Source organism: Oryzias latipes, chromosome 17 (genome assembly GCF_002234675.1).
Source record: "Oryzias latipes chromosome 17, ASM223467v1".
Classification (NCBI taxonomy): Eukaryota; Metazoa; Chordata; class Actinopteri; order Beloniformes; family Adrianichthyidae; genus Oryzias; species Oryzias latipes.
In genome coordinates, this window is record NC_019875.2 from 30,629,734 (window position 1) to 30,653,896 (window position 24,163).

The window sequence follows — 24,163 nt, forward strand, 5'->3', positions numbered from 1 at the left end:
CACCGCGGCGGAGGCCGGAATCCGCCACACGCTCACCTCCCTGCTGAGTTTTGACCTGCAGGACGTCAGAGGGGGGCCCGTCGCCCACCGAGGTGAAGCCCAGCACCCTGAGGCTGTAGGTGATGTCCGGCGTCAGCCCCGAGATGGTGGTCAGGCTGCTGTCGTCCGTGTTGTGTTTGGTCCAGGCGCTGAGCGGAGGACTCATGTCGGGGCTGTAGTAGACCCGGTAACCTCGGATCTGTCCGTTTGGCTCCTCCGGAGGCTCCCACTGGACCAGCATGGTGGAGGAGCTCAGCATCCGCGCCTGAACGTGCAGAGGAGGTGAGGAGGGGGCTTGTTCTCCGGTGCGGGTCTCCACCGGGTCGCTGGGCGGTCCCCGGCCAATGTTGTTGACGGCCATGACCCGGAACTCGTACTCCGAGTAAGGACTCAGACCGCCGATGCTGTAGCGGGTGGTGGCCACGCCCTCCACCTCCTGGAAGCCGTTGTCGGAGGACTTGCCTCGGTACTGGATCATGTAGTAGGACACGGGTTCTGGGTTTCCCGAGAGCCAGGTGAGAGTCACGCTGGTGGCCGTTGTCTCGGTGACGGTGAGGGAGGTGGGGGGCTTTGGTAAGGCTGCAGGGGGAGATGCAGGCTGAGTTAGTGAGGCTCTCAACAGGAAGGCCGTCTGCTGCCGACCGCCATGCTTCATAACTGGACTGTGGATTCTGAGAAAAGAGGCGGAGCGGCTCCTGTTGTGACAGAAGCAGACAAAGGAAGCGGCGGCGCTCAGGCCTCCAGGGGAAGATGTCCTGAATGGCTGTGGTCCCTCTAATGACTGTGACATTTGGTGCATCGATTAGCAGAGCCGAGTGAAGTCAATACAGACAAATACTGATGGCAGAAGGTGTTTGGCAGACGAGCCTGAGAAAATCACAAAGCTGCAGAATCCTTTGATCAGAGCGCCTCGGCGCCGGCGGATCTGCAAGAGCTCACCTTTGACGGTGACCTGCGCCGTGGCTTCAATGGTGCCCAGGGAGGAAATGGCCACGCAGGTGTAGTTGGCGGACTCTCGGATGTTGGTGACCTCTAACACGTTGCGTCCCAACGGCATGTCTTCCTCCTTGGTCAACTCCACCTCCCCCTTCATCCATTTCACGTAGGGCATGGGCGAGCCGACCGCCACGCAGGTCAGGTTGACGCTGCCGCCAGGCATCACCTCCAGGTTGGAGGGGGGGATGGAGAACCTCGGCGGGACTCTCCGTACTATAGGGACAAAAAAAGAGAGTGAGCAGGTTGGATTTTGGAGAGCTTTAGAGGTTCTAAAGCTAACAGAACCACCGAGCGGCCAAACGGGTCAGCATATGCAGAGAGGATGCAAAGGACCACCACAAAACACACCTGTGAGCCGCCGTTTCACCTTTCCTAACCACAAACATCCTGTCTGACGGAGACAGTAAGAGTGGACGTCTGAGCGGACGCGCCTCACGGCGGCGGCCTGTGGCGATGTCTTTGTCTGAGGCTTCTTCTTCCCGCTCTTTGTGACATGCAGATAGGCTGACATTAAAGCGGTTCCCATGGAGACGGGTCGTTTGTGCCGCCTGGGACGCGGCAAACACCAGTTTGGTGGAGAGCTATTCTGGTATGAAAAGCAGCGGGTTTTTCCATCTGACCTTTACTCTGCTGTGTGTGGAAATGCAGACAAACCGATTCTCTGAGCAGCATTTATCCATGGAAGCTGAGGAGGACCTCCGTTACCCCCCCTCCACAGAGGACCTCTGTTACCCCCCCTCCACAGAGGAAGATCTCCGTTGCCCCCCCTCCACAGAGGAAGATCTCCGTTGCCCCCCCTCCACAGAGGACCTCTGTTACCCCCCCTCCACAGAGGAAGATCTCCGTTACCCCCCCTCCACAGAGGAGGACCTCTGTTACCCCCCCTCCACAGAGGAAGATCTCCGTTGCCCCCCCTCCACAGAGGAAGATCTCCGTTGCCCCCCTCCACAGAGGACCTCTGTTACCCCCCCTCCACAGAGGAAGATCTCCGTTACCCCCCCTCCACAGAGGAGGACCTCTGTTACCCCCCCTCCACAGAGGAAGATCTCCGTTGCCCCCCCTCCACAGAGGAAGATCTCCGTTGCCCCCCTCCACAGAGGACCTCTGTTACCCCCCCTCCACAGAGGAAGATCTCCGTTACCCCCCCTCCACAGAGGAGGACCTCTGTTACCCCCCCTCCACAGAGGAAGATCTCCGTTGCCCCCCCTCCACAGAGGAAGATCTCCGTTGCCCCCCTCCACAGAGGACCTCTGTTACCCCCCCTCCACAGAGGAAGATCTCCGTTGCCCCCCCTCCACAGAGGAAGATCTCCGTTGCCCCCCTCCACAGAGGACCTCTGTTACCCCCCCTCCACAGAGGAAGATCTCCGTTGCCCCCCCTCCACAGAGGAAGATCTCTGTTACCCCCCCTCCACAGAGGACCTCTGTTACCCCCCCTCCACAGAGGAAGATCTCCGTTCCCCCCCCTCCACAGAGGAAGATCTCCGTTACCCCCCCTCCACAGAGGAAGATCTCCGTTGCCCCCCCTCCACAGAGGAAGATCTCCGTTGCCCCCCCTCCACAGAGGATCCATCATTTCAGGAAGCGCTCTCGTCGTATGTCAGAACATCCTTCCATCGCTCTTGACTGTAATTGCTCTCTCTCGTGCACAGACCGACACCAAAATGCTTTTTCAAATATGAGCACCCCCCCTCCCCCCAGCAACCCTTCACCCCTCCCTCCCAGATCTAATTTGAAGCGGGACGTGGTTACAGCTCTGCTTGTTATTCCCCTCATTATGAGCTGAAATGGAAAAACACAAAAGCACCTTTTGAGATTCAAGTCAGGAAAATTATGGTTTTCCGGGCTGTGCTATAATAAGGGTGGGGTGGGGTGGGGGGGCTCTCATTCGTCTGAGTTTTCCCATAATTATTGGGGAGCTGCACGCGCCCCCCCCTCTGCAGTTTTAATCATCAGACTCATGTGGGCCGAGCTGCTCGGCTCACTATCAGAAATAATTAATATTCCGAGTTGGAGCCTGGAATCCGACGTCTTCTGGAATTTGGCCTCGACAGAAACGTCCAGATAAGACGAGGGGTCTGCCGCCCCCCCGAGAGGCGGACGGAGACGGGGGCCGGCTTTGCTAATCACTCATTATAAATTGGGGGGGTCCATGCTTAAAAACTCAGACCAATGGAACATTAAATGAAAAAGGAGGAATTGCTGCCAAATCCAGGATGTTCTCATGGGGGGGGGGGGGGGGGGGAACAGGGATAAAGGCAGATATGGGATGGGGGGGTTATTCAACTTTAAATGAAGTGGTCCCTTTACCCTCATTTGCAGATCTTTTTTGTGCAATCTGGTTTTTTGGGTTCTGCGTCCTGATTGGTTGTCAATCGACCCCCACCATGCCCCCCCCCCCCCCTGCACAGGTGGATTCATCTTGCCAGATTCACACAAATCAAGCAGATCTTTGTTTTCTTTCCAGAATCCTTTGAACTGTGTAGTGAGGAGTTTTCCCGCCCTGAACACGTCACATGTCAAACTAACCAAACTAACCACGGGTTTCACCCATCCGGTTATTTTCAGGACGTAGCGAGGAGCCGCGGTGGGACGATGCGCTGACGCTTTCCAGAGAACCCGAGGAGGTTTTCCAGAACCCGGACAGGACGGCCATCACGCCGGCAGCAGCTGACGCCACAGACTGAACGGTACAGGAGCGCCGGTCAATGGGGGTTGTGTATATTGAACACTTAATGCGGTGAATAATTCATGGCGTGCGGTTCCGTTTGGAGAGGAGCTGTGGAGCAGAATGACTGGAGGGCAGGTAATTGTTATCGATTCCCCCAGAGCCTCTCTCCTGTCGAGAGCAGCTTTCTGATGGGCTCCGGGACTCTATCAAAACCACAGAATGAGCCCGTCTGCACGCCGCCTGGCTGCACGCCGCATCCCTATCACTTGAAGCGCGCTGACAAAGTGCCGCGGAGAGCGGGATCTGTTCAGGCAGCTTCTTGGCACAGAGTGGCACGGCCTCCGCGGGGTTCCTGGCAGCAGCGCCGGCGACCGTGATGGTCGATCACCCCGCTGTCAGCGCTCTGGCTCCTCCTCCTTCAATATTCTGCAGGTCAGCTCTGCATGAGGCAGAGCCGTGCACGCTGTTTGCCCCGAGTGCACGTCATCATTAATCAAACACGGCCGATAACAGGCTGACCAAAAGTCATCGACTAATTTTCCATCAATCTGTTAATCATTAGGCGTAATGATGGGATTCTGATGTCAAACCATCACAAAGGTGAGAGCAGAACGTGACGGCAGGACGCCGCTCAGCCGCTCGCTCTGCACAGCCAATTACCTGAGCAGAGATGACAAGTCAGGTAAGGGCGCCGCCAAAGGAAGACCGATGGAAAAGGGTCAGAAATCAGAGAGAAGAGGATCAGAAGAGGATTAAGCCAGGAGGAGGGCAGACCAGACCGCTGCCACTCCCCAAGAGGGCGGAGTCTGTCAGCCTTTAGACCCCCCATGACATTTGAACATCTTTTGGTGTTCTTAACGAGTTCTTGGAGCATTTTTCTGAAGACGGAGGAAGGAAAATCAGGATAAACTGAGGATTCCTGAGCTCTTCCCTGTGTGTCAATCAGAAAAGATGCTGCTGACACAGACGGCGTTTGTGGGGCGGAGCCACAAACTCTAAACGGCCTCATGGTCATCAACAGCCACTGGGATGGGACCAACCAGTCATCGGGTCTCGTCTTCCAGAACCCCTCAGACGTGGGTTCGGCCTAACCGGTCCTCTTGCCTGAATACCTGCCACATCCGGCTGAACACTGAGGTGACCCCCCCCCCCCCCCCTGGATGGGCCGGAGCAGCTGCCGTTGTTGACAGGACCAAAAAGGGCGTAGCAGGAAGGAGCACAGCAGCAAACACAACACAGGACTTAAGCTAACGGCTCCTCTGTTTGTTTTGGCAGAACCGCCTGAAACCCGGTTCTGGGAGGGGCCCGGAGAGGCATGCAGGAGCTGTTCAGGGCTGCATGCAAACTCACAGACACACAGGAGGATCGGGGTCAGCTTCATATATTTGTCTCTGGGAGGCGGAGCTTAGCATCTACACCAAAGGGGGGGGGTAGCTGAAAGGGTCGAATGGGGGGGTGGGGGGCGGGGCAAGAAGTGAAAATGACCAACCTTCACGCTGATCTGTTTGTGGTGAAGTGATTTGATGGAGGTGAGCGACGGATGAAGAGACACAAAGTGAAGAGGAAGACAGGAAGGTGAAAGACAGGCGCTCGCCCAGGCGGGGGAGGGGTTAGTGACACACAGACAGTATGCATTCATGATGACATCATCAAGATGAAAGGATCAGAACACACCAGCTGATCAGAGACCAAAGTTCAGTGAAAAGTAACAACATCCCAGAACCCCCCACACACACACACACACAACTGTAACTAACTGAACCCTGGATTGCATCACAGAACTGGACTGAGTGATGTCATCCAGTCCTGCTCCAACTAGACCAGGTCAGACTGATCAGGCCTCATGGAACAGACCTGATCCTAACTGTGACACTAAACCCTCTGAGACCGTTGGATTGGTACATCCCTGCTTGGACGCCAATGGTCGTTCAGTCCAGTTCTCAGATCCAGTCCATGGGAGGACTGGGTCTCAGGTTCTGATGGCGGTCTGGGCTCTCCTGGTTCCTGCAGCTCCTCAAACGCTCAGAGGAAACTTTTCCTCGCCATTCCAGTCGGATGCACCTTTGAGGTCACGCTTGGCTGCCGTCCCTTCACCAGCGTGGCGAGGCTGCTGAGAACAGGGTGTGTGGGGGGGGGGTCTTGACAGCTACCTGGGTGGTTTTACAGACTAGCGGGACCCCAAGGCCCTGCTGGCGCTGCGCCACACGTCTACTGTAATTACCTGTGAAGGGAAAGAAGCCGGCGTCTGCACCTGTGACAGACGGGCCTGTGATTAATGGAGGAGGGGGGTGGTTGGCGGACCCCCCCCCCCTGATCTGAGCTTCCTTAAGCTGCAGTGTAACAGGAGACCATGTCTACCTGCACTGAGACGCAGAAACTGCTGGTGGGGGGAAAACGTTCTTTGGTTCTGACTGTAGATGGATATCAGCATCATCTTTATGGGAGGGGGGGGCCCCCCCACTAATGCAATAGCAGGCTGTATGACTCAAAGCTGTGGCTGAGATTATGAAATGACATCCAAGCGTGTCGTTTCTCACCCCCCCACTAACAACTGTAGCTGCTATTGTGTTTCATGTAGATCAGCCCCCCCCCGTGCATTAACGCTCATGGAGGAGGAGAAGGAGGAGGCGCAACATAAACAAACCTTGAAAACTCCAGCCCGCCTATGGGGGCTGTGGGGGGGGCTAATGGAGCGTTTCGATACAGTCAATCTAAGGAGGGGAGGGGGCCCCGGGGCCGGTGCCAGCAGAGGAAATGGATTGAGGGCAGCTGTTTTCTCAGGGCTGCACCTGCTGCAGCTCCTCGCCAAGCAGGAGGTCGACGCCAGTTCAGCCCCTTATGACCCAGCTACAGCGGAACGCTGCAGAACCCCCCTGACGTCTGCTGGGGGGGATCAGAACTCCATCAGTCTCTCACATGCGGTACCACGCCGTGGGGGGGGGTCAGCTGCAGAATCAACGTCAAACCCAGCAGGTCCACAGCAGACGCCTACCTCTGACGTAGAGATTGGCCGGAGCAGAGTAGCGGGTTCCAGCGCTGTTCATGGCGACGCACTCGTACTTCCCCTGGTCAGACTCCTCGCTGTTCTCGATCTGCAGGGCTCCTGGGGGGAGGGGTCACAGAGTTAGTCTCCCCGGCATACTGAAACCCGAGCACAAACGTGCACACGGCGCTGCGTCTGCAGCAGCAGCTGCATCTGCAGCATCATCAGCAGCAGCGTCTGCAGCAGCAGCTGCATCTGCAGAATCATCAGCAGCAGCGTCTGCAGCAGCTGCTGCATCTGCAGCATCATAAGCAGCTGCGTCTGCATCTGCAGCATCATAAGCAGCTGCGTCTGCAGCATCATAAGCAGCTGCGTTTGCAGCAGCAGCTGCGTCTGCAGCATCATAAGCAGCTGCGTCTGCAGCAGCCGTGTGAATGTTGGTCAGTTGAGATGTGTCTGAAGAAACGCTGCTGAACAACACCAGAGTGAAGATGTTTGGATCTAAAACGTGCTGCAGAGGACGTCCACCTGCATGGGGGGGTTTACAGGTGTGCAGCCCTCAGCGGGCAGAGGCTGCACAGGTGACATGGATCCATATTTCAACACAACGACTGAGTGATGTGAATGAGAGGAACAGAGGAGCTGCGGTGACATCAACCATCAGAGAGGAGACGTTCCACCTAAGAGTCTCCTCTGGCGGCGCTTTGGTTTAGAGTCTCCAATCCACCTTGTTTCAGGTGTTTGAGCCCAAAATCACTGACAGGTAGCTCCTCCCACTCATGTTCAATGGCGCTCACCTGCACCAGCATGGACACAGTTGAACATCAGTGGTGAGGTACCACCAGATTGTCTGACGCAGCGCGGCGCCGCCGTGACTGACAGCCGCCATGCAGTTTGATGAAGGCATCTCCACGTCATGCAGAATGAGATGAAAACCACAGGTTCACCAGAGGGGGGCGGGGCCGTGACGCAACCACGCCTCTGATCTTCAGTTCAACCCGTTTGTTGTGCAACGCGCCGCTCGCATGCTCCTACAAGCTCAAGTCGCTGTCACCAATCTGTCAGTCTGCCAGCGGAGAGGAGGCGGCGTGGAGCGCAGCGGCGGCGTGGCAGTTGTCAGATAGAAACCCTTCAGCAGTGACTGAGGACGACTCTGACGCAAACGCCGTCTGCAGTTTTCACACTGAAACCTCTGATGTAGCTGGGGGGGGGTGGGGGTTGAAACATCTGAGTTTTATGCAAACGTCTCCTGCATGGCTTCATGATGGGGGGGGAGAGACAAAGCCCCGGAGCTTTGTTGGTTCCTCGTGTGCCGGTTCAATTCCCACAAGCTTTTAGTTATTCGAGTGGCTTTAGTCTGGGTGGGGTGGGGGTGGGGGTGGGGGGGCAGACAGGAAAAGGTGAAATTCAGCGACAGTGAGGATGGAGTCCGGATGAAGACAGACGTGGGGGGGGGCTGACGCCGGCGTGAAGGAATGGCAGACATGTCACAGTTTCATCACTTTCCTTACCTCGAATGGGGGTACCACCTGGGGGGGCATTTTAAATAAGAAGGGTTGAAAGATTCATTAGTGTTCACTCATAACGAAGGAGGGGGGCATTAGACTTTCAGCACATAAACACTGGACTGCAGTTTCATTAATGACTTCCATCAATTACACCCCCACCTCACAGAATGAGAGGTTCTATTTTAAGGTGTGCCCCCCCAGAAAGGACTATTTAAAGAAGGTAATCCACAGTAACTGGAGGGACGGGCAGGAACGGCAGCACGGCATCATGGGAGTTCAAGGAAAATAAATGTCTCCCACTAAACTGGCCTCATTTCAGGTCGTCTGCTGGATTGGTTGGTCTGGGGGGCATTCTGTATATCAGCACATTCTCAGGCACTCCCAGTTTATGTGGGGGGGGGGGGGGGGGACTAATTAAAAGTTTGAGGCTGAAAAAAAAGAAGAAAAAAAAACGTTTGAAGCGTTTTATCCTGAAATGAAGACCTTATCAAACTGAGCTGGAATGCAGGAGTGCAGCCTGTGGAAAGACGGTGGACTTCCAGAGCTTCCTCTGTGGAGAACCGCTCCCTCCAGAGACCAGAACACATGAAATCCACGTCTGCAAACGAGAAGCTCATCCGTTTAACCTGGAGGAGCTTCCTCCTTGGGTCCTGCTGTGACCCAGACCAGGTCTGAACCAGGATCTACAGGCAGAACCTTCAAGGGCTTTAAGAAGATCAGCCATTGAGGTGGACCATGGAGGACACAGAGATAAGGTCAAAGGTCAAGGTGACATTCACAGTAACGTCCTGATGAAAGAAGATCCATGAATCAGAGACAAAACCAAAGATCTCAGCAGGTCTACAGGGAGGTCAGCAGGTCTACGGGGAGGTCAGCAGGTCTACAGGGAGGTCTCTGGATCAACAGGTCTACAGGGAGGTCAGCAGGTGAACGGGGAGGTCAGCAGGTCTACGGGGAGGTCAGCAGGTCTACGGGGAGGTCAGCAGGTCTACAGGGAGGTCAGCAGGTCTACGGGGAGGTCAGCAGGTCTACAGGGAGGTCTCTGGATCAGCAGTTCTACGGGGAGGTCAGCAGGTCTACGGGGAGGTCAGCAGGTCTACAGGGAGGTCAGCAGGTCTACAGGGAGGTCTCTGGATCAACAGTTCTACGGGGAGGTCAGCAGGTCTACGGGGAGGTCAGCAGGTCTACAGGGAGGTCAGCAGGTCTACAGGGAGGTCAGCAGGTCTACAGGGAGGTCTCTGGATCAGCAGTTCTACGGGGAGGTCAGCAGGTCTACAGGGAGGTCTCTGGGTCAGCAGGTCTACAGGGAGGTCAGCAGGTCTACGGGGAGATGTCTGGATCAGCAGGTCTACGGGGAGGTCAGCAGGTCTACGGGGAGGTCAGCAGGTCTACGGGGAGGTCAGCAGGTCTACGGGGTGGTCAGCAGGTCTACGGGGAGGTCAGCAGGTCTACAGGGAGGTCTCTGGGTCAGCAGGTCTACAGGGAGGTCAGCAGGTCTACGGGGAGGTCAGCAGGTCTACGGGGAGGTCAGCAGGTCTACAGGGAGGTCTCTGGATCAGCAGGTCTACGGGGAGGTTAGCAGGTCTACAGGGAGGTCAGCAGGTCTACAGGGAGGTCTCTGGATCAACAGTTCTACGGGGAGGTCAGTAGGTCTACAGGGAGGTCTCTGGGTCAGCAGGTCTACAGGGAGGTCAGCAGGTCTACAGGGAGGTCAGCAGGTCTACATCTGCTGCGTTTCTAGCAGCCCTCAGAATGATGCGTACCTGAGCGGAGCTGCTTGATGCGGCCGTTGCTGTTGCTGACGTCCACGGGAAGCATGTCCTTGAACCAGAAGATCTCTGGGTCCGGGTTTCCGCTGGCGGCGCACAGCATGGTGGCTGTCCGGGTCCTTTCCACCACCTTCAGCTGGGGGGCCATGTCAATGTTGGGGAAGCCGTGGGGGATCTGGTTCTCTGAAAATGTCACAGTGAGGAACACAAATGTTTGCTTGCATTCGGACAGAAAAGTCTTTGATCTGCAGAGTTCATCAGAGCGCTTCAACCGGCAAGGTCAGAGACGAGGATGAAAGGCAGCACGTTATCTCAGGAGCTACAGGCCAAACTGTAATCAGAGCGCTCACAAACGCCAGCGACAGCACCAGACAGCCGGGAAAACAAATCTGGGGCTGATTCCTGCTTGATAGAGAATTAGAGGAATCCTGTTAGCGGCTGATAGTCATAGCGGGCTCATTACGCGGCGCAGGAACGCCGCTGCGCCTCCTGGTACTCAGACAAAATGAGCTCCCTAAGGCCTCCAAAACTTAAGAAAATAGAAACCCATCTCATTATGACGACTGTAGAAGAAAACATACAGTCTGCAGCACCAGCACGGCCCGAATCCAAGTCCAGATCAAAGTCCAGACCGGACTATTAGGAATATTAATGACATGATTACGGCAGAAAAAGAGCAAAGTTTAAACTGAAGGTGCAGATAAGAAGAAAAGCAGGAATGATCCTAAAAAGGCTGCTTGCTGCTGAGGATGAAGCAGAAAAACCAACATTCACTTCAGGGAAACGTCAGGTCTTTTCAAAATAAAAGCAAACTGTTCAGTTTGTAAAAAACACATTTCCCTTTGGTGGAAAAGCACCAGAAAACTCCCAGAAGGAACCACATGAGATCTGATCTTCACCAGCTTCCTCTGGCTTTTTTCATGTCGGGGGGGGGGGGGGGGGGGGGGGGGGTCCAGAAAAAACAGCTAATGACCATGAAGACCCCTGGCTGCAGGTCATCTTCACCCATGGTGGAGAAAAGGTCGACCACGGTGCTGCCCAGCTGATGCAGGCTTATCCCAGTTTACCGCTCTGTTACCACAGCAGGGGGCGGGGCCAACCATGAACAAGCAGCAGTAAAACCGCCATGGCGATGATTCACTAAACGCAGTTTAAATGAGAAACAACAACGGCTGTTGGGAGTCACACCAACAAACCTGTTTTTAAACATTAAACCTGAGAACCATCAACGACGACAACCAGACTGACAGGAGAACAGAGACGCACAACAACGAAGACAATACGGAGAATAACACACACACGCACACACACACACACTAACACACACACACACTAACACACACACACAGCCCCGGCCTCATCTTGTCCTGTTGTGTTTGTGTCTCATAGTATTTCATTGTGAAGCCGTGTGAGGAGAAAGGAGCCAGTGTCTATGAGGGTGTCTGGTTCTCCTCCCCAGAGGAGTCCCCCCCCCCTTTCTCCTGGTTTCTGGCCTGCAGCCCGGGTCGTCTCATGTTCAGACGTGCAGGTCCGGCCCGGGCCTGTTATCTCTGCGGTGAGGCTCACTTCCCCTCTAACCAAACAGAATTAGTCCTCAGACATCCCGATTGATGCCTCTACAAAAGAGGACACCTTTACGTCAGACGACTCCACGCCACGGAGGGGGGGGGAACGCCGCGTCTCCTCTGGTAGGTTGTTCTCTAGAACCTTTGAGCAGGACAAAGGCAGACGGAGACAAAGACGCAGCCGAAAACGGTTTTTCCAGGAACATTTGATTAATTTAACTTTAGGACAAAACCGATGAACGACGCTCATCACCATAAACGGGTCTGAGGAGGAGCTCCTCCTACAGCAGGAGCTCCTCCTACAGCAGGAGCTCCTCCTACAGCAGGAGCGGCTCCTGATTGGACCTCTAACTGAGCGGACTTAGTGAGGGAGGCCCCTCAGGAAAGGAATCTGTGACAAAGTAATCTGTAAATAATTTCTGTTGTAAAAAGGGAATGGACTTTTCCCAGGTGCCGTTTTCATTAGCCGCACGGAGCTGGAGGAAGGTTATGGTTGTTGTCATGGCAACGGTTAGGGCTGTGGTCGTGTTAATACGTGCCACCAACATCAACACTGAGCCTTGGATGGACTAAAAACCCTGCAGAAAAAGCAGCCAGGTGAATAACATCACCCAACATCCAAACCTAGACGGATTCATCCGAAAATACAAAGTATTTTATTTCTATGACATGACTGACCCCCCACCACCACACCCCTGGATCAGTCAGAGAACAGTGTGACCCCCCCCCCCCCGGGGACGTGACAACAGCGCCGTTTTCACCGAATCCGTTTCAGGAAGAGTCTGGAGGAAAGTTGGACGCATTTCTGCAAAGCGGCATTCTTAATGGGGTTCCCGCTGAAATGAACCCCCTAACCGCCAAAGCGTCGACGCCCCCAAGCCTCCAAATAAAGAAATAGGAACAAAAGAACAGGATTTGTCCCATCTGACCCCGTCCATCTGTGTGTAGAATATTTAGGATTCACATGTTGGAGCGTTCATGAGACCTGATCAAACAGAGAAAGGAGTCATTACGCCAATCAGTGGCTCCGACACGCCGCCGACCACAAACACAGAATCCCGGACAGCTGGCGCGTAAATCTGCAGGACCTCTGTTTAGAGTTTGACTGCAGACCAAGCAGCGGAGGAGTTAGCAGGAAGTGAAGAAAGCGGCTGGACGTTAGAGGAGCCGCGCCGCAGAGCCACAGCGTCCAATAATCAGGTGCATAAATGCTGCTGGGAGCTGAGACTCAATCTCTAAATACAGGTTTACACTTTCAGCTTTCTGAAGGAAAGGTGACCCCCCTCCACCCTGAGCTGGCTGGGATGGGCCAGCGGCCCCCAGTGACCCCGAGATGACAGGAGAATAACAAACATGATTAGACGTTAACGTCCCGCTCCGATCTATTCTGATGAGTCTTTAGCCAAAATCAACAAATCTGTGTCGTTTTCAAGGACATAGTTTCTGCAGAGCGGCCGCAGCTCTTTAGAAATTCACCTGAGATGTGGGCTGTTGGCGTGGCTCCACCCCCCCTTCCTGTTAGTAAAGCGGGGAGCTTGTGGCCCCGCCCAGCATGTTTTCTACGTCACAAACACGATCTTTATCAAACAGCATTTTTTCGTCTGCTCCTGATTCACAATGATTTGATCAAAGAAAAACTCAGAAATGCAATTTTAAGCTTAATTTTCCTTATGAATGTCCTCCATCATCAGAGAAATGCCACAGGAAGACGTTAAAAACACCAAAATCATCCTTTTATTGGAGTTAACCCTTGTGCTATCCTATGACCCCCCCCTTCCATTGACGTGTTCTCCCTACCATGACAAAGGTGGATAAAGGTGGAAAGATTTCATGTAATCCATGGACACCAGTGAAGATCACAAATCATTGAAGAAAAAAGGTTCAGAGCACTGTCTAGTGGGTCTAGATGACCCACCTCCCAACGTTAAAGGGCCTAGGATAACACAAGGGTTACAGAGCAGCTCGATGTTTGAGGAAAACACTAAACGATCAGAGTTTCTGTGACTGAAAACCTGCTGAGCTTTATGGAGTCCGCATGCGCACAAACAACCTGCAATCATGTGGCCAGGAAACCTTTGACCCCCCCCTGCTGCGTGTTTGCAGCTGGGGGGTAACGGAGCAGCAGCTCTGCTCACAGAAACTGCTTCTTCCATGTTTCCAGCAGCATTGTTCTGGTTTTTCACCCACAGTCCTCCTGCAGTAGCAGCAGCTCTCAGATGAACAAACCTACAGCGGAAAGGGCGGGAGGAGGCGGGGCTAAGGTGGTTTCGCTGCAATAACCAATTAGGGTAGCAGCGGGGGCTCTGATGCCACGCTGGTGATTGATAAGGGAGGCCGGCTTCAGCTGGTAGAAATGTACAGAATAGCATCAGAAGGTGAGTTTGTGACGGCGAGGAGCAGGTGAAGAGAGATTCAGATGAAGGAAGGAAAACAAGCCAAACGGCGAGGAGGGGGGCATGCCCGCCTCCTGCCAGCTCCAATTACCAGTGTGAGTGGAGCGTGGCGGCCGGGGCGATGGGTCTAATCAGAGCCCCGTCCCTGTCCTCCCGTCCCACTGGGACGCTGCTGGAGCCCAATCCCGCGCTAACGTCAGCCGGCGTTTTCCCCACAACCACAACACACTCATCATAATGAAGGCAAACACTCCAGACACCCCCCTTCCCCTCCGAGGGGGGGCCCGGCGCGGCGGTGGATGATACCAAACTCACCCGCCTCGTCTCTACCTCTCCTTAAAGTCTAAAGTGCAGGAGGGGGGGGGGGGGGGGCGTCACGAGCGGCGAGAACGCTGCATGGGGTGGGGGGTGGGGGGTGTATCTATGTAATGTAATCTAACCTCATTAAGGGTCACAGGGATAATGGGAGGGGGTCTCCATTCAGACGCTCCTCTGGTCTCCATCATGCTCCTGCAGGAGGACGTGATGTGAAGCAGCTCAGTCTGAAGGACCAGAACCAGAACCAGAACCAGAACCAAACAGGAATAAAAGCGTCAGTGTTCTCAGACACTGACTGATTCATTTGAATGGGATCTCATGTTTTGCATTCGTACCTTTAAACAGAACCTAAATATAGAGCAGGAAGTCTGTCTGGATCTCTGCTAGACGCACGTCAACCTGGCACTAAAAAGCAGCGGAGCGCTCTGCGGGAACAAAGCGGCGCACGGCCTGCAGCCGTTGGTGGGTTCTAACAGACGGGTGCATGGCTGATGTGCAGCGGGAAGCCCACATGGGATCCACCAGAGGAGCTCAGTCAGTGCTTGGACTGCTGGCAGCGTCCGGTAACAACAAACTAGCATCTGCAGGGATGCTGCTGGACCCCCTCCTCTCTGAGCTTCAGCCCTTAAACAACAGGCTGCAGCCAGGAGCGCGCACGTGTCACGTGAACGGCTCTTACGGGCTCCTTGTTCAGTGCAAAGGGCTCATGAATGAAAAACCAGAGGTCCGTAGGACACGCCGGGGTCTCAGCGACTTCCTCTGTACCCCCCCTCTACCTTCAGCGTGGCCCACACTGAGCCCCCGGCCTCTGAAAGACGGAGGGACGTCTCCAAGGAAAGAAAACAAACCTGGTTTTCCCAAGATGCACCTCCAAACGGTGACAGCCCTTCTTTCTGCAGGGCCAGGTATCGGGTAACGCAGGGAACATCAGACCTGTTGTCTCTCGCCCACTATCTCTCTGAGAGCGTGTTGTGACAGTCGTCATGGCGATATCAGAGTTTCACACAAACAGTACTGAGGAAATATGAGCTGCACGCACAGACACACCTGCACGCAACGGACCATCACGGAAACGCAGCCATAACAAAAACACGCTAAGGCTGTTGTTCAAACACACCACCCTGGTGGGGGGTGGGGGTGCTGGTGGGAGGGCAGGATGGGGGGGGGGGCTCCTCACTGTGACTCTGATGTTTATCCAAGACAGAAACCCCACTAATGCATGCCATGACCTTTGAAATAATATCCTTTTCTTCTCCAGATGAACAGAACATTTAGCTGTACTTCCTCGCCTTCTGGCAGATAATCAATAACAGTCATCTAACTCCACCCTCCTCTTCTTCACTCCTCTGTTCTCCTATCATCTCTCCTTCTCCACTTTCCTTTTTATCTGCACTTCTCCCTCTTTTCCGTTGCTGATATCGTACTTCCACCTCTGCCCGCGCCGGATATTTGTGCCGCGGCGCAGCGGTTTGTGCTTCGCCGTGGCCTCTGGCCTGTTACCTCACCCGTGGTCAGGGTTGGCGTGGTTCTGCTGATGGAGTCACCCTGCGGGACAGAATCCCATTAGGTCGGACAGCGCGGCTGCAGGCCTTCATTCCGGCGTTCCAGCTCGGCTTCTGGCTTTGTGCTCCAACCAACAGGAGTTGATGGAAGAGCCTTCAGATTCCCGCCGTACCGAGGGCGAGCGGCGGGGTTTCCCTTCATGGAAAAACCTCAGGGCTCGTGGTAAACTTCAGCTGTAATGCGAGGCGGCTAACAGGACGGCTAACAGGGCGGCTAACAGGACGGCTCTGGGACGGCTAACAGGACGGCTCTGGGACGGCTAACAGGGCGGCTAACAGGACGGCTAACAGGACGGCTCTGGGACGGATAACAGGGCGGCTAACAGGACGGCTAACAGGACGGCTCTGGGACGGATAACAGGACGGCTCTGGGACGGCTAACAGGGCGGCTAACAGGACGGCTAACAGGACGGCTCTGGGACGGATAACAGGGCGGCTAACAGGGCGGCTAACAGGGCGGCTCTGGGACGGCTAACAGGGCAGCTCTGGGACGCGTTCTGGAAAAACCGTCCAAAGAGACGAGCAGAAATGTAAATGTGTGGCTGTTCATGAAAACACCGTCCAATCAGAGGCAGAGCAGAGCCTCGCAAATAAATGAATGAATTGATCCTCTTCAGGACGTGAATGAATCATCGTCAGCGGTTTATTGTGACACGTTTAGTGTCATTACGGCTTTTATGGGGAAGGCAGTGGATGTGTGGAGATGTGACAGCGTCTTTTAATTAAATCCTCACTGACAGCCTTTACTTCTGCTCTCAGTCCCAGATAATGAAAAACACACGAGTCCACGTCCGCCGCCGCACGCCACTCTCTGTGTTTGCACAGGTGATGGACCCCCCCACGTCTGACACTGTTTCCTGTTACCTGCTCACCTTGGAGATGAGAAGCAATCATGTCCTCTCACAGACACGGATAACTCACTTATGTTATGGACCCTCACACTCTAATCATTCTCAGGGACTTTAATGTGACCCCCCCAGAGTCAAACATGAGTCTTCTGCTTACCAGCCGCCATCTTTAGTTTAAACGCCAGTCAGTATTTGTTTTAACCTAAACAAGACGTAAGGCAGGACGACAGACAACCGGGTGTCAAAGTGAGGTTCAAAGCCGGCGTGTTGACACGTTACCATGACAACACGCCACACCACACACCAAATAGTCCGCTTTTTGTGAAAAGAGCCATCTAAACCGAATAAATAACAAAGATAAAGGAATAAGAAGTGGTTGAATATTTCTTTCTTTTGTAAGTGACCGTGGTTTAAGCGGGTTAATGGCCAACAAAGTTTGCATTATCAGACATTGACGCCCTCCCCGTCAGACGCTTGACCCTTACAGTGGCAGGGGTGTGGCCTTCCAGCAGGCTCACTCCTGATAGGTGAGAATAGTTGCTATAGAAACCATGACCAACTCTGACCAATCACTGCTTACGGTCAATGCATGGCTCCAACATGGTTAGCAAATGGAACTGATTTGACTGGATTGTAAACCATGTTCCATGGATGGCGTCCCACTCGCCCAGTCCAGTTCTCACATACAGTCAGTGGACGGCGGTAAAACCAAAACCACACCCCGAACTCCCGCTGAGGATTCGCCGTGGCGAGCGCTGAAGGGAGCAGTCGAACAACAAAGAGGACGTTTGTGCGCCACTTCAGAGCGGCTGCTGACCGTGCAGACATGACGTCAACACGCTCACTGCATGACCTCCTAACACGGACATCCTTCCCTGCTGTATGAATAACCACGTCAGGATGATCCGGCGTTCTCTTCAGAGCCGTCAGCAGACCGATTAACCACCAGCAGCAAAACATCACTTAGCAGCTTTCAGGCTGAGAGCGTCATGTTTGTACAGAGACATAAAGAAGATTCATTTCTCAGAGCCTGACAGCGTCTGTTTGGACGTCTGGATTTAGAAGCAACTTAAACCAACAGAAACACAAAACCAACCTTTGATTTTCTTGAAGAGGAAACGACAGCAGTTTGTAGATTTCTATGACGGCACAGGACACATTTACACACATGTACGTGTGTCACAGGAAGATATGCATCTATACCACGGTCCAGGCGAATACTCCATCCTGATTGGCTGCAGGGTGTCCATTACAAAGTGACATTGAACACATAGATCTGATCACGTAGCCTGAATGCTCTACTGAACGCCAGATGGTAACCAGAACTACAGAGACTGGGTATCAAAAAGTAATATTTAATATATATTCTTTTAGTAAAAGCCCCTTCAGGGTCTCCGTCATCTGAGATCAATGAATGGCGTGAAAGCGAGCGTCTGCTTCACGTCAGGCCTCATCCCTCACATCACTGCTACTGGTTCTGATGAAGGCTACGGTCACCATCCTCTCCTCTGTCTGCTTTCAAAAGAAACGTAAGCATACCTGGAATGTGTAGGAATATAATATTTTATGAATATTTCAGACAGCGTTTCTTTAAGTGAATGCATCATTGGAAATGTATCTGTGGGTAACTGTGTTCTGCTGTTGGTTCAGAAATAAAGTAAAGGAGTCGGTCACAGAAGCGTGGAGCAACAGACCGCATGAGGACGAGTTCATTCCGGGTCTTTCTGAACCAGAACTTTGATCCGACTCAAAGGTCAGAGTTTCACACCACTAAAGATTTCTTATCTTGACTTTCGATGAGGCTCACAGCCTCGGTCAAACAACAGTTTGTCCGCTGCAGGTTATAATAAACTTTATTACTCACAGAAAAAGGCATTTAAACAACGTCCAGGTGCTTTTATGTTGGAGGTGCAGCGGTCTGCACGCCTTCAGGTTCATTGTGACTGAGTGCTTCCGTCCCCCTCTGAACTCCGGTGTAACCAGAATGCTGGAAAGCATTAGCTGGTCTTCACGTTTCCCAGCATCCTTTGCTCACAAACGGAAAGTATCCTGAGGTCGCATCACCTGCAGAAACACGCAGAGATGACTCAAACACGCGTGTGTGAATCAGCACCTCCTGTGTTCTGTCACCGTCATCCGTCTAAAGAGGGGACCCGAAAACCGCCAACGTCAACGCCGCCGTCTGGAAGACGTGACCCAACAGCAGAAGGTCTCTGTGCTCCCAGACACAAAAGCAGGACTGATCAGGGTCACGTGATCAGATCTAAGCTGGATATAAAGATGGCGGTGAGATTATGGAGAGGAGGAGGAGGACGAACGCCTCGTCCTGCGACTGCACCGCTGCAGGCCTCACATGCGCTGACGGTGCGCTCGTGCGCTAGCCAGCCGTAACCATGGAGACGCTCAGACACAAAAACTAGCCATAATACGTCTCATTGATGCAAAAGAAGAGGCTCCACCCACCCACGCAGCTTACGGCACAAATGCTCCAGGAAATGATGAGCCCGTCCGTCAGTGGGGGTGGGGGGGGGGTGGGGGGGGGTGGGGGGGGGGGGACCAGCTGCATGTTTAGATTCTGGGCCTCTTCCCTCCTCCTGAGCAGAAATCTGTCCGGCGGCCGACTTTTGTCGTCTTCATGACTCTTGAACCGGACAGAAAATGAGCAGCGGTGGCTGTAGAAGCCAAAGCAGGGGGGGCTTCAGTTTGACTCTGATGAACCCCCCCTCTAATTCTCAAAGTCCTTGGGGGCGGGTTGTGTGACTGCACCTCGCCATTTAGGTGGAGTCCTTGGGAGAAGCACGCAAAGACAGACGCAGTTTGTATCCGTCAGGCGGGGTGTGATCTACGGCGGCAGACGGGGGCCGGCAGACCGGGGGGGGGGGGGGGGGTGTTGAAACGGGTGACACCGACTGTCACACAGGAAGTGTGAGGAGGTTCACCCGTGGATCCCGGCGCCACTTTGTCTCTGAAGTGCACATTCAGGTTCTGACTAGCATGTTCCAACAACCGGCTGGCCTCCCGGACGCCAGCGCACGCCGACAGACGGCCCCCTTCAGGATGAAGACCGCCCCCCCGTGTGAAAATAAAGACACAAAAGAGATTCAAAAAGACAAAAGGAATGTGGGGAACGGCAGGTAAACAGCAAAGCTCATTTTGGTCATTGTGGCTGATTTGAATAGATGGGATTAAGTTGTCAGAGGAGCAGAGTTGGGTTTTAAATCATCCTGCATGTATTTATCTCGCCTGGAAAGAGGAGCAGTGAGATTCTCTGCTGTTTATCCAGTCAGGTTTGTTGTTGGGACTCGCCTGGCTCTGCAGATATTTATTACCGGCATTGTGTTGCAGTCATTTTCTGCCTCTGCACCGGGACTGGAATGCAAGGCAAGCGAATAAAGGCCTTTCTCACCTGTGAGGCTGTCGTTTGTTTACCCAGCACCGTGTGGCGGCGGAGGGTTCACGCAGGAACACGCCACGCCGCTGCAGCTCATTTTGCAAAAACCCAAACCGTAAATATGGAACACGGCTGAACAATCACCGCCTCCACCTCCAAAGAAAAGACACGAAAAGAGACTCAAAGGCTTCAATTTCATTAGAAATGGGAAGAAACTCTATGAAGCTGCTGCTTGAAATCAAATATGGATTCTTGGTGATCCCAGACGGATGCGTTCTGCTTTGTACTCCTAACGTAAGGACGCCGTACGCCGGCATCAGCCATACCTCAGACACGTCACACGTCCCATGACAATGGAAGGAATGGATTTAGGGTAGGGCACCGCTGAGCTCCCCTGAAGGGGCAGCCTCTCCTCTCCACGCCCCCCCACGGGCCGGACAACCCAGAAACCTGCAGCACCCGCAGTGGACTAAGGCTTTGATGTGCCCCCCCCTCAGAGGACAAGCCCCGCCCTCACTCAGACTGAGGGTCTGGAAACGTGGACAGGAAGCAAACAGCCATGAGACCATCTCGACCCCCCCCCGCCGCCTGGCAGCTTAGAGCTCCGAATCCTCCAGCTGCTGGTTTTGGAGCCAATCAGAGCGCGGCTCCTTCAGCCTTGGCTGCTGGCCTGGTGGTCTCCTCAGAGTTGGGTGGAGGTAAACTTTGGTCTCAGGTTTTATCGCCCCCCCCGTGCCGGACACCCCCTGAGTCATCTCTGGATCGGCGTCGTTACGTTTCACACGTTCATTAAATGTTTACACCCATGAAAACATGACGGATTGTCACGGCGCCGAGCGATGGAGGCTCTCCCCCCGGAGTCAGGAGCGGAGCGTCGTTCCTGCGCGGCGGCGGCGGTTTCCTCCATTCATCACACAGACAAGCACCATTTACCTGGACATTTACGGAGGCAGTTCAATTCAACGGGGAGGGGGGCGGGGGGCTCAAGGTCAGAGCGCTGGCATCGTTACCCAGGTAATGAGTCTTTGTTCCCCTCTGGTCCTACCTCTACCAGCATGAGGGGGGGGGGGCAGATCACAGGGCTGGACATTACAGAGTCATGGTGGGGAAGGGGGGGGTCGCTGCAGTAATGTTTCTCCATCACACTGCCCCCCCTCTCCTGGTCTCTGCTACCATCACATGACCAACTGCCCCCCTCCCTGACACACGTGCACACGGGGACAGTTGTTTTGCACGTGAGGCAAAGATAAAAAGGAGGTCTGAGGAGGAGGCGGGGCCTGTCTGGGGGCCTGCAGGAGTCCAGTGCTGTGACCTCTGGGGAGGGGGCCGTGAGAAAAGCTGCAAACAAAGAGGGGGCTGTTCCAGAGCGTCTCTGGCAGCAGGCGGCGGCCCCAGGTGAGGAGCCCCCCCAGGACACAAAACACCAAGTAATAGCAGGCTGACATGCCAACCCCATCCCTGACCCCCCCTGAGCTTGGGATGACTGACATAATCCAGAGTTGAACAGGCGCCAGAGGAACAGGAAGAATCGGTCTCAAAATACGCCGACGATGTCGTCCTCTTTCAGAACAACAATTCTCAGACTAGAATGACACACATGTAAATGTGACGGACTGGCATCCTGTCCAGGGGGCACCCTGCCTTCAGCCAGCGGATGGGATAGGCTCCAGCAACCCGTTTACCCCAAAAGAGAAGGTGTTTGCTGTTCACATGTTTCTCATGACGGAGGACAGAAACTGATCCATGAACGTCTTTGTTTCCCTCCTCTGAGCTGGAATCTGGATCAGAACCGGACGGATCGGATGCTGCTGCCATTTTTGTTGCACCGCTAATGTGAGGTTGGGGGTGTGAGGGGCTGTAAATTAGCGGGACAACATGTAAACAGAGATCTCTCAGTTACGGGAAAGGGGGGCTCTGTGCCAACAGTCCCGCCCACAACTCAGAGGTGAATTTCTGATGAACTCCTGCTGCTCTGCAGAAACTAGGACTAAAAACGTCGTCATGGTAATGAAAAGACATCGGAGCGGAACTTTAAGGTGTTGTGAGACAAATAAACTTCCAGTTTTCCTAAATTAAGCAAGTTTGTTTCTCAAAAAAGGGGAAATCTCACTGTTTAATAATCAAACTTTTGATTTATTGCAAACAAAAATGCAAAGCTTGGTAAAAAGCTACAAGTAACTTAGTTTTCTTTTAGTGTTAAACGATACTTAAAGTAGAAAGTAGAGCAAATACTACCAGGTGTTCTAACGACGTCAGCGTTCTCCTTTCTGGGTCTGTGTGTCGCTGCGTGGTCAGCGGTCGCCGTAAGTTTCTCTTTCGCTGTGGAAGAATCTGACATTTTGCTTATGAAGTCATTTCCTTTCAACCTTTATTGAGTCGGTGAAGGTTAACGGAGGTGTGGCCTGTTTCTCTGCCTCTCTGAAGAACGCCGCCCTGAACGGAGCGGGTTCCGTGGTCACTTTCTCCAGACTCCATCATCGGGTCCATGAAGTGGAAAAGCCACCTTCACGTGTGGAAGCGGCACTTCCAGCCTGCAGGCGGCCGGCGGCCCATTAGGCAGCCCATCATTAGTCTCCATCAGTTTGGTGCAGCCCCAGCAGTGGTGCTGATCTGAACTTGATATATCACTAAGCTGCGAACAATAGCCTAAAAATAGAGCGGCGCTGACGGCGCTGCCCCGCCACGGCGTTCACACGGAGCGTGCTCGGTGCCACTCCGCCCACTCAAACACGACAAACAGACGAGCTGAAAGTGCGGAAGGAAAACGCTGACAGACGCCAGGTTTTCCGTGAATCTGCCGCCTAATGCTGAGCTAGACGCCGCCGTTTACACATCCAACGTGGCGCTGGTCCCCCTGCTGAAGCAGAACCGCTGGAACCTTCAACCTCCAAACACATCCCTGTTTAATGGAGATCTCAGTAATACCCAGTAGGAATGCAGGTGCATGCTGGGAAAATGACACATATGCCTCACCGTGTGTGAGGAGGCAGTAACAGCAGCTGCTTTTAGTTTTTAAGGTATTTTCTCACAATAAAGACGCTAACAACACAAGTTTCCCAGAAGCCTTTGAGCAAAGGGGCAAAAAGAATCAAGACGAACATTTTCTGTGAACTGAACCCCCAACATCCCAAGATGGGGGGGGGCTAAAGGAAGAAAAGGGAGAGAGAGGCGCAGAGAAAAAGCCTCGTCTTACCTTCCAGCACGGTGAGCTTGGCGTTGACCGTGATCTCGCCAGCGGTGTTGGTGGCCGTGCACTCGTAAATGGCCTCGTCTCTGTGAGTGCGCAGCGGTTGGATCCGCAGAACCGAACCGGAACCATCGTCGAAGTCAATCACCTGTGAGAGCAAAGAAGACTGTAGGATTTCTGCAGATCCTCCATCAAACGGAACCAAACCCAGTAGATAGACGGAACCCAAACCCAGTAGATAGACGAAACACAAACCCAGCAGATAGACGGAACCCAAACCCAGTAGATGGACAGAACCTGAACCCAGTAGATGGACGGAACCCAAACCCAGTAGATAGACGGAACCCAAACCCAGTAGATAGACAGAACCCAAACCCAGCAGATAGACGGAACCCAAACCCAGCAGATAGACGGAACCCAAACCCAGCAGATAGACGGAACCCAAACCCAGTAGATGGACGGAACCCAAACCCAGTAGATAGACGGAACCCAAACCCAGCAGATAGACGGAACCCAAACCCAGCAGATAGACGGAACCCAAACCCAGTAGATAGACGGAACCCAAACCCAGTAGATAGACGGAACCCAAACCCAGTAGATAGACGGAACCCAAACCCAGCAGATAGACGGAACCCAAACCCAGTAGATAGACGGAACCCAAACCCAGCAGATAGACGGAACCCAAACCCAGTAGATAGACAGAACCCAAACCCAGTAGATAGACAGAACCCAAACCCAGTAGATAGACAGAACCCAAACCCAGCAGATGGACGGAACCCAAACCCAGTAGATGGACAGAACCCAAACCCAGTAGATGGACAGAACCCAAACCCAGTAGATAGACGGAACCCAAACCCAGTAGATAGACGGAACCCAAACCCAGTAGATGGACAGAACCCAAACCCATTAGAGGGGCGCGGGGGTCTGTTCGTCT

General features: G+C 53.7%; 1 protein-coding gene across 20 annotated transcripts in view; it reads right to left on the bottom strand.

The window, feature by feature from the left end:
- LOC101168742 (receptor-type tyrosine-protein phosphatase F) overlaps positions 1–24,163 on the bottom strand; it is a 145,491-nt gene that overhangs the window by 44,997 nt on the left and 76,331 nt on the right. For 8 of the 20 annotated variants that reach the window (XM_023965272.1, XM_023965269.1, XM_023965270.1 and 5 more), the window contains exons 4-8: positions 23,236–23,377; positions 9,960–10,148; positions 6,698–6,808; positions 979–1,248; positions 37–618 (exon numbers count right to left, since the gene is read on the bottom strand). In XM_023965272.1, the coding sequence (XP_023821040.1) occupies positions 37–618; positions 979–1,248; positions 6,698–6,808; positions 9,960–10,148; positions 23,236–23,377 (1,294 nt within the window). Of the gene's footprint in view, positions 1–36; positions 619–978; positions 1,249–5,194; positions 5,207–6,697; positions 6,809–8,199; positions 8,218–9,959; positions 10,149–23,235; positions 23,378–24,163 lie in introns of all 20 variants that reach the window. The other 12 variants (XM_023965255.1, XM_023965265.1, XM_023965259.1 and 9 more) reach the window with 3 other exon arrangements.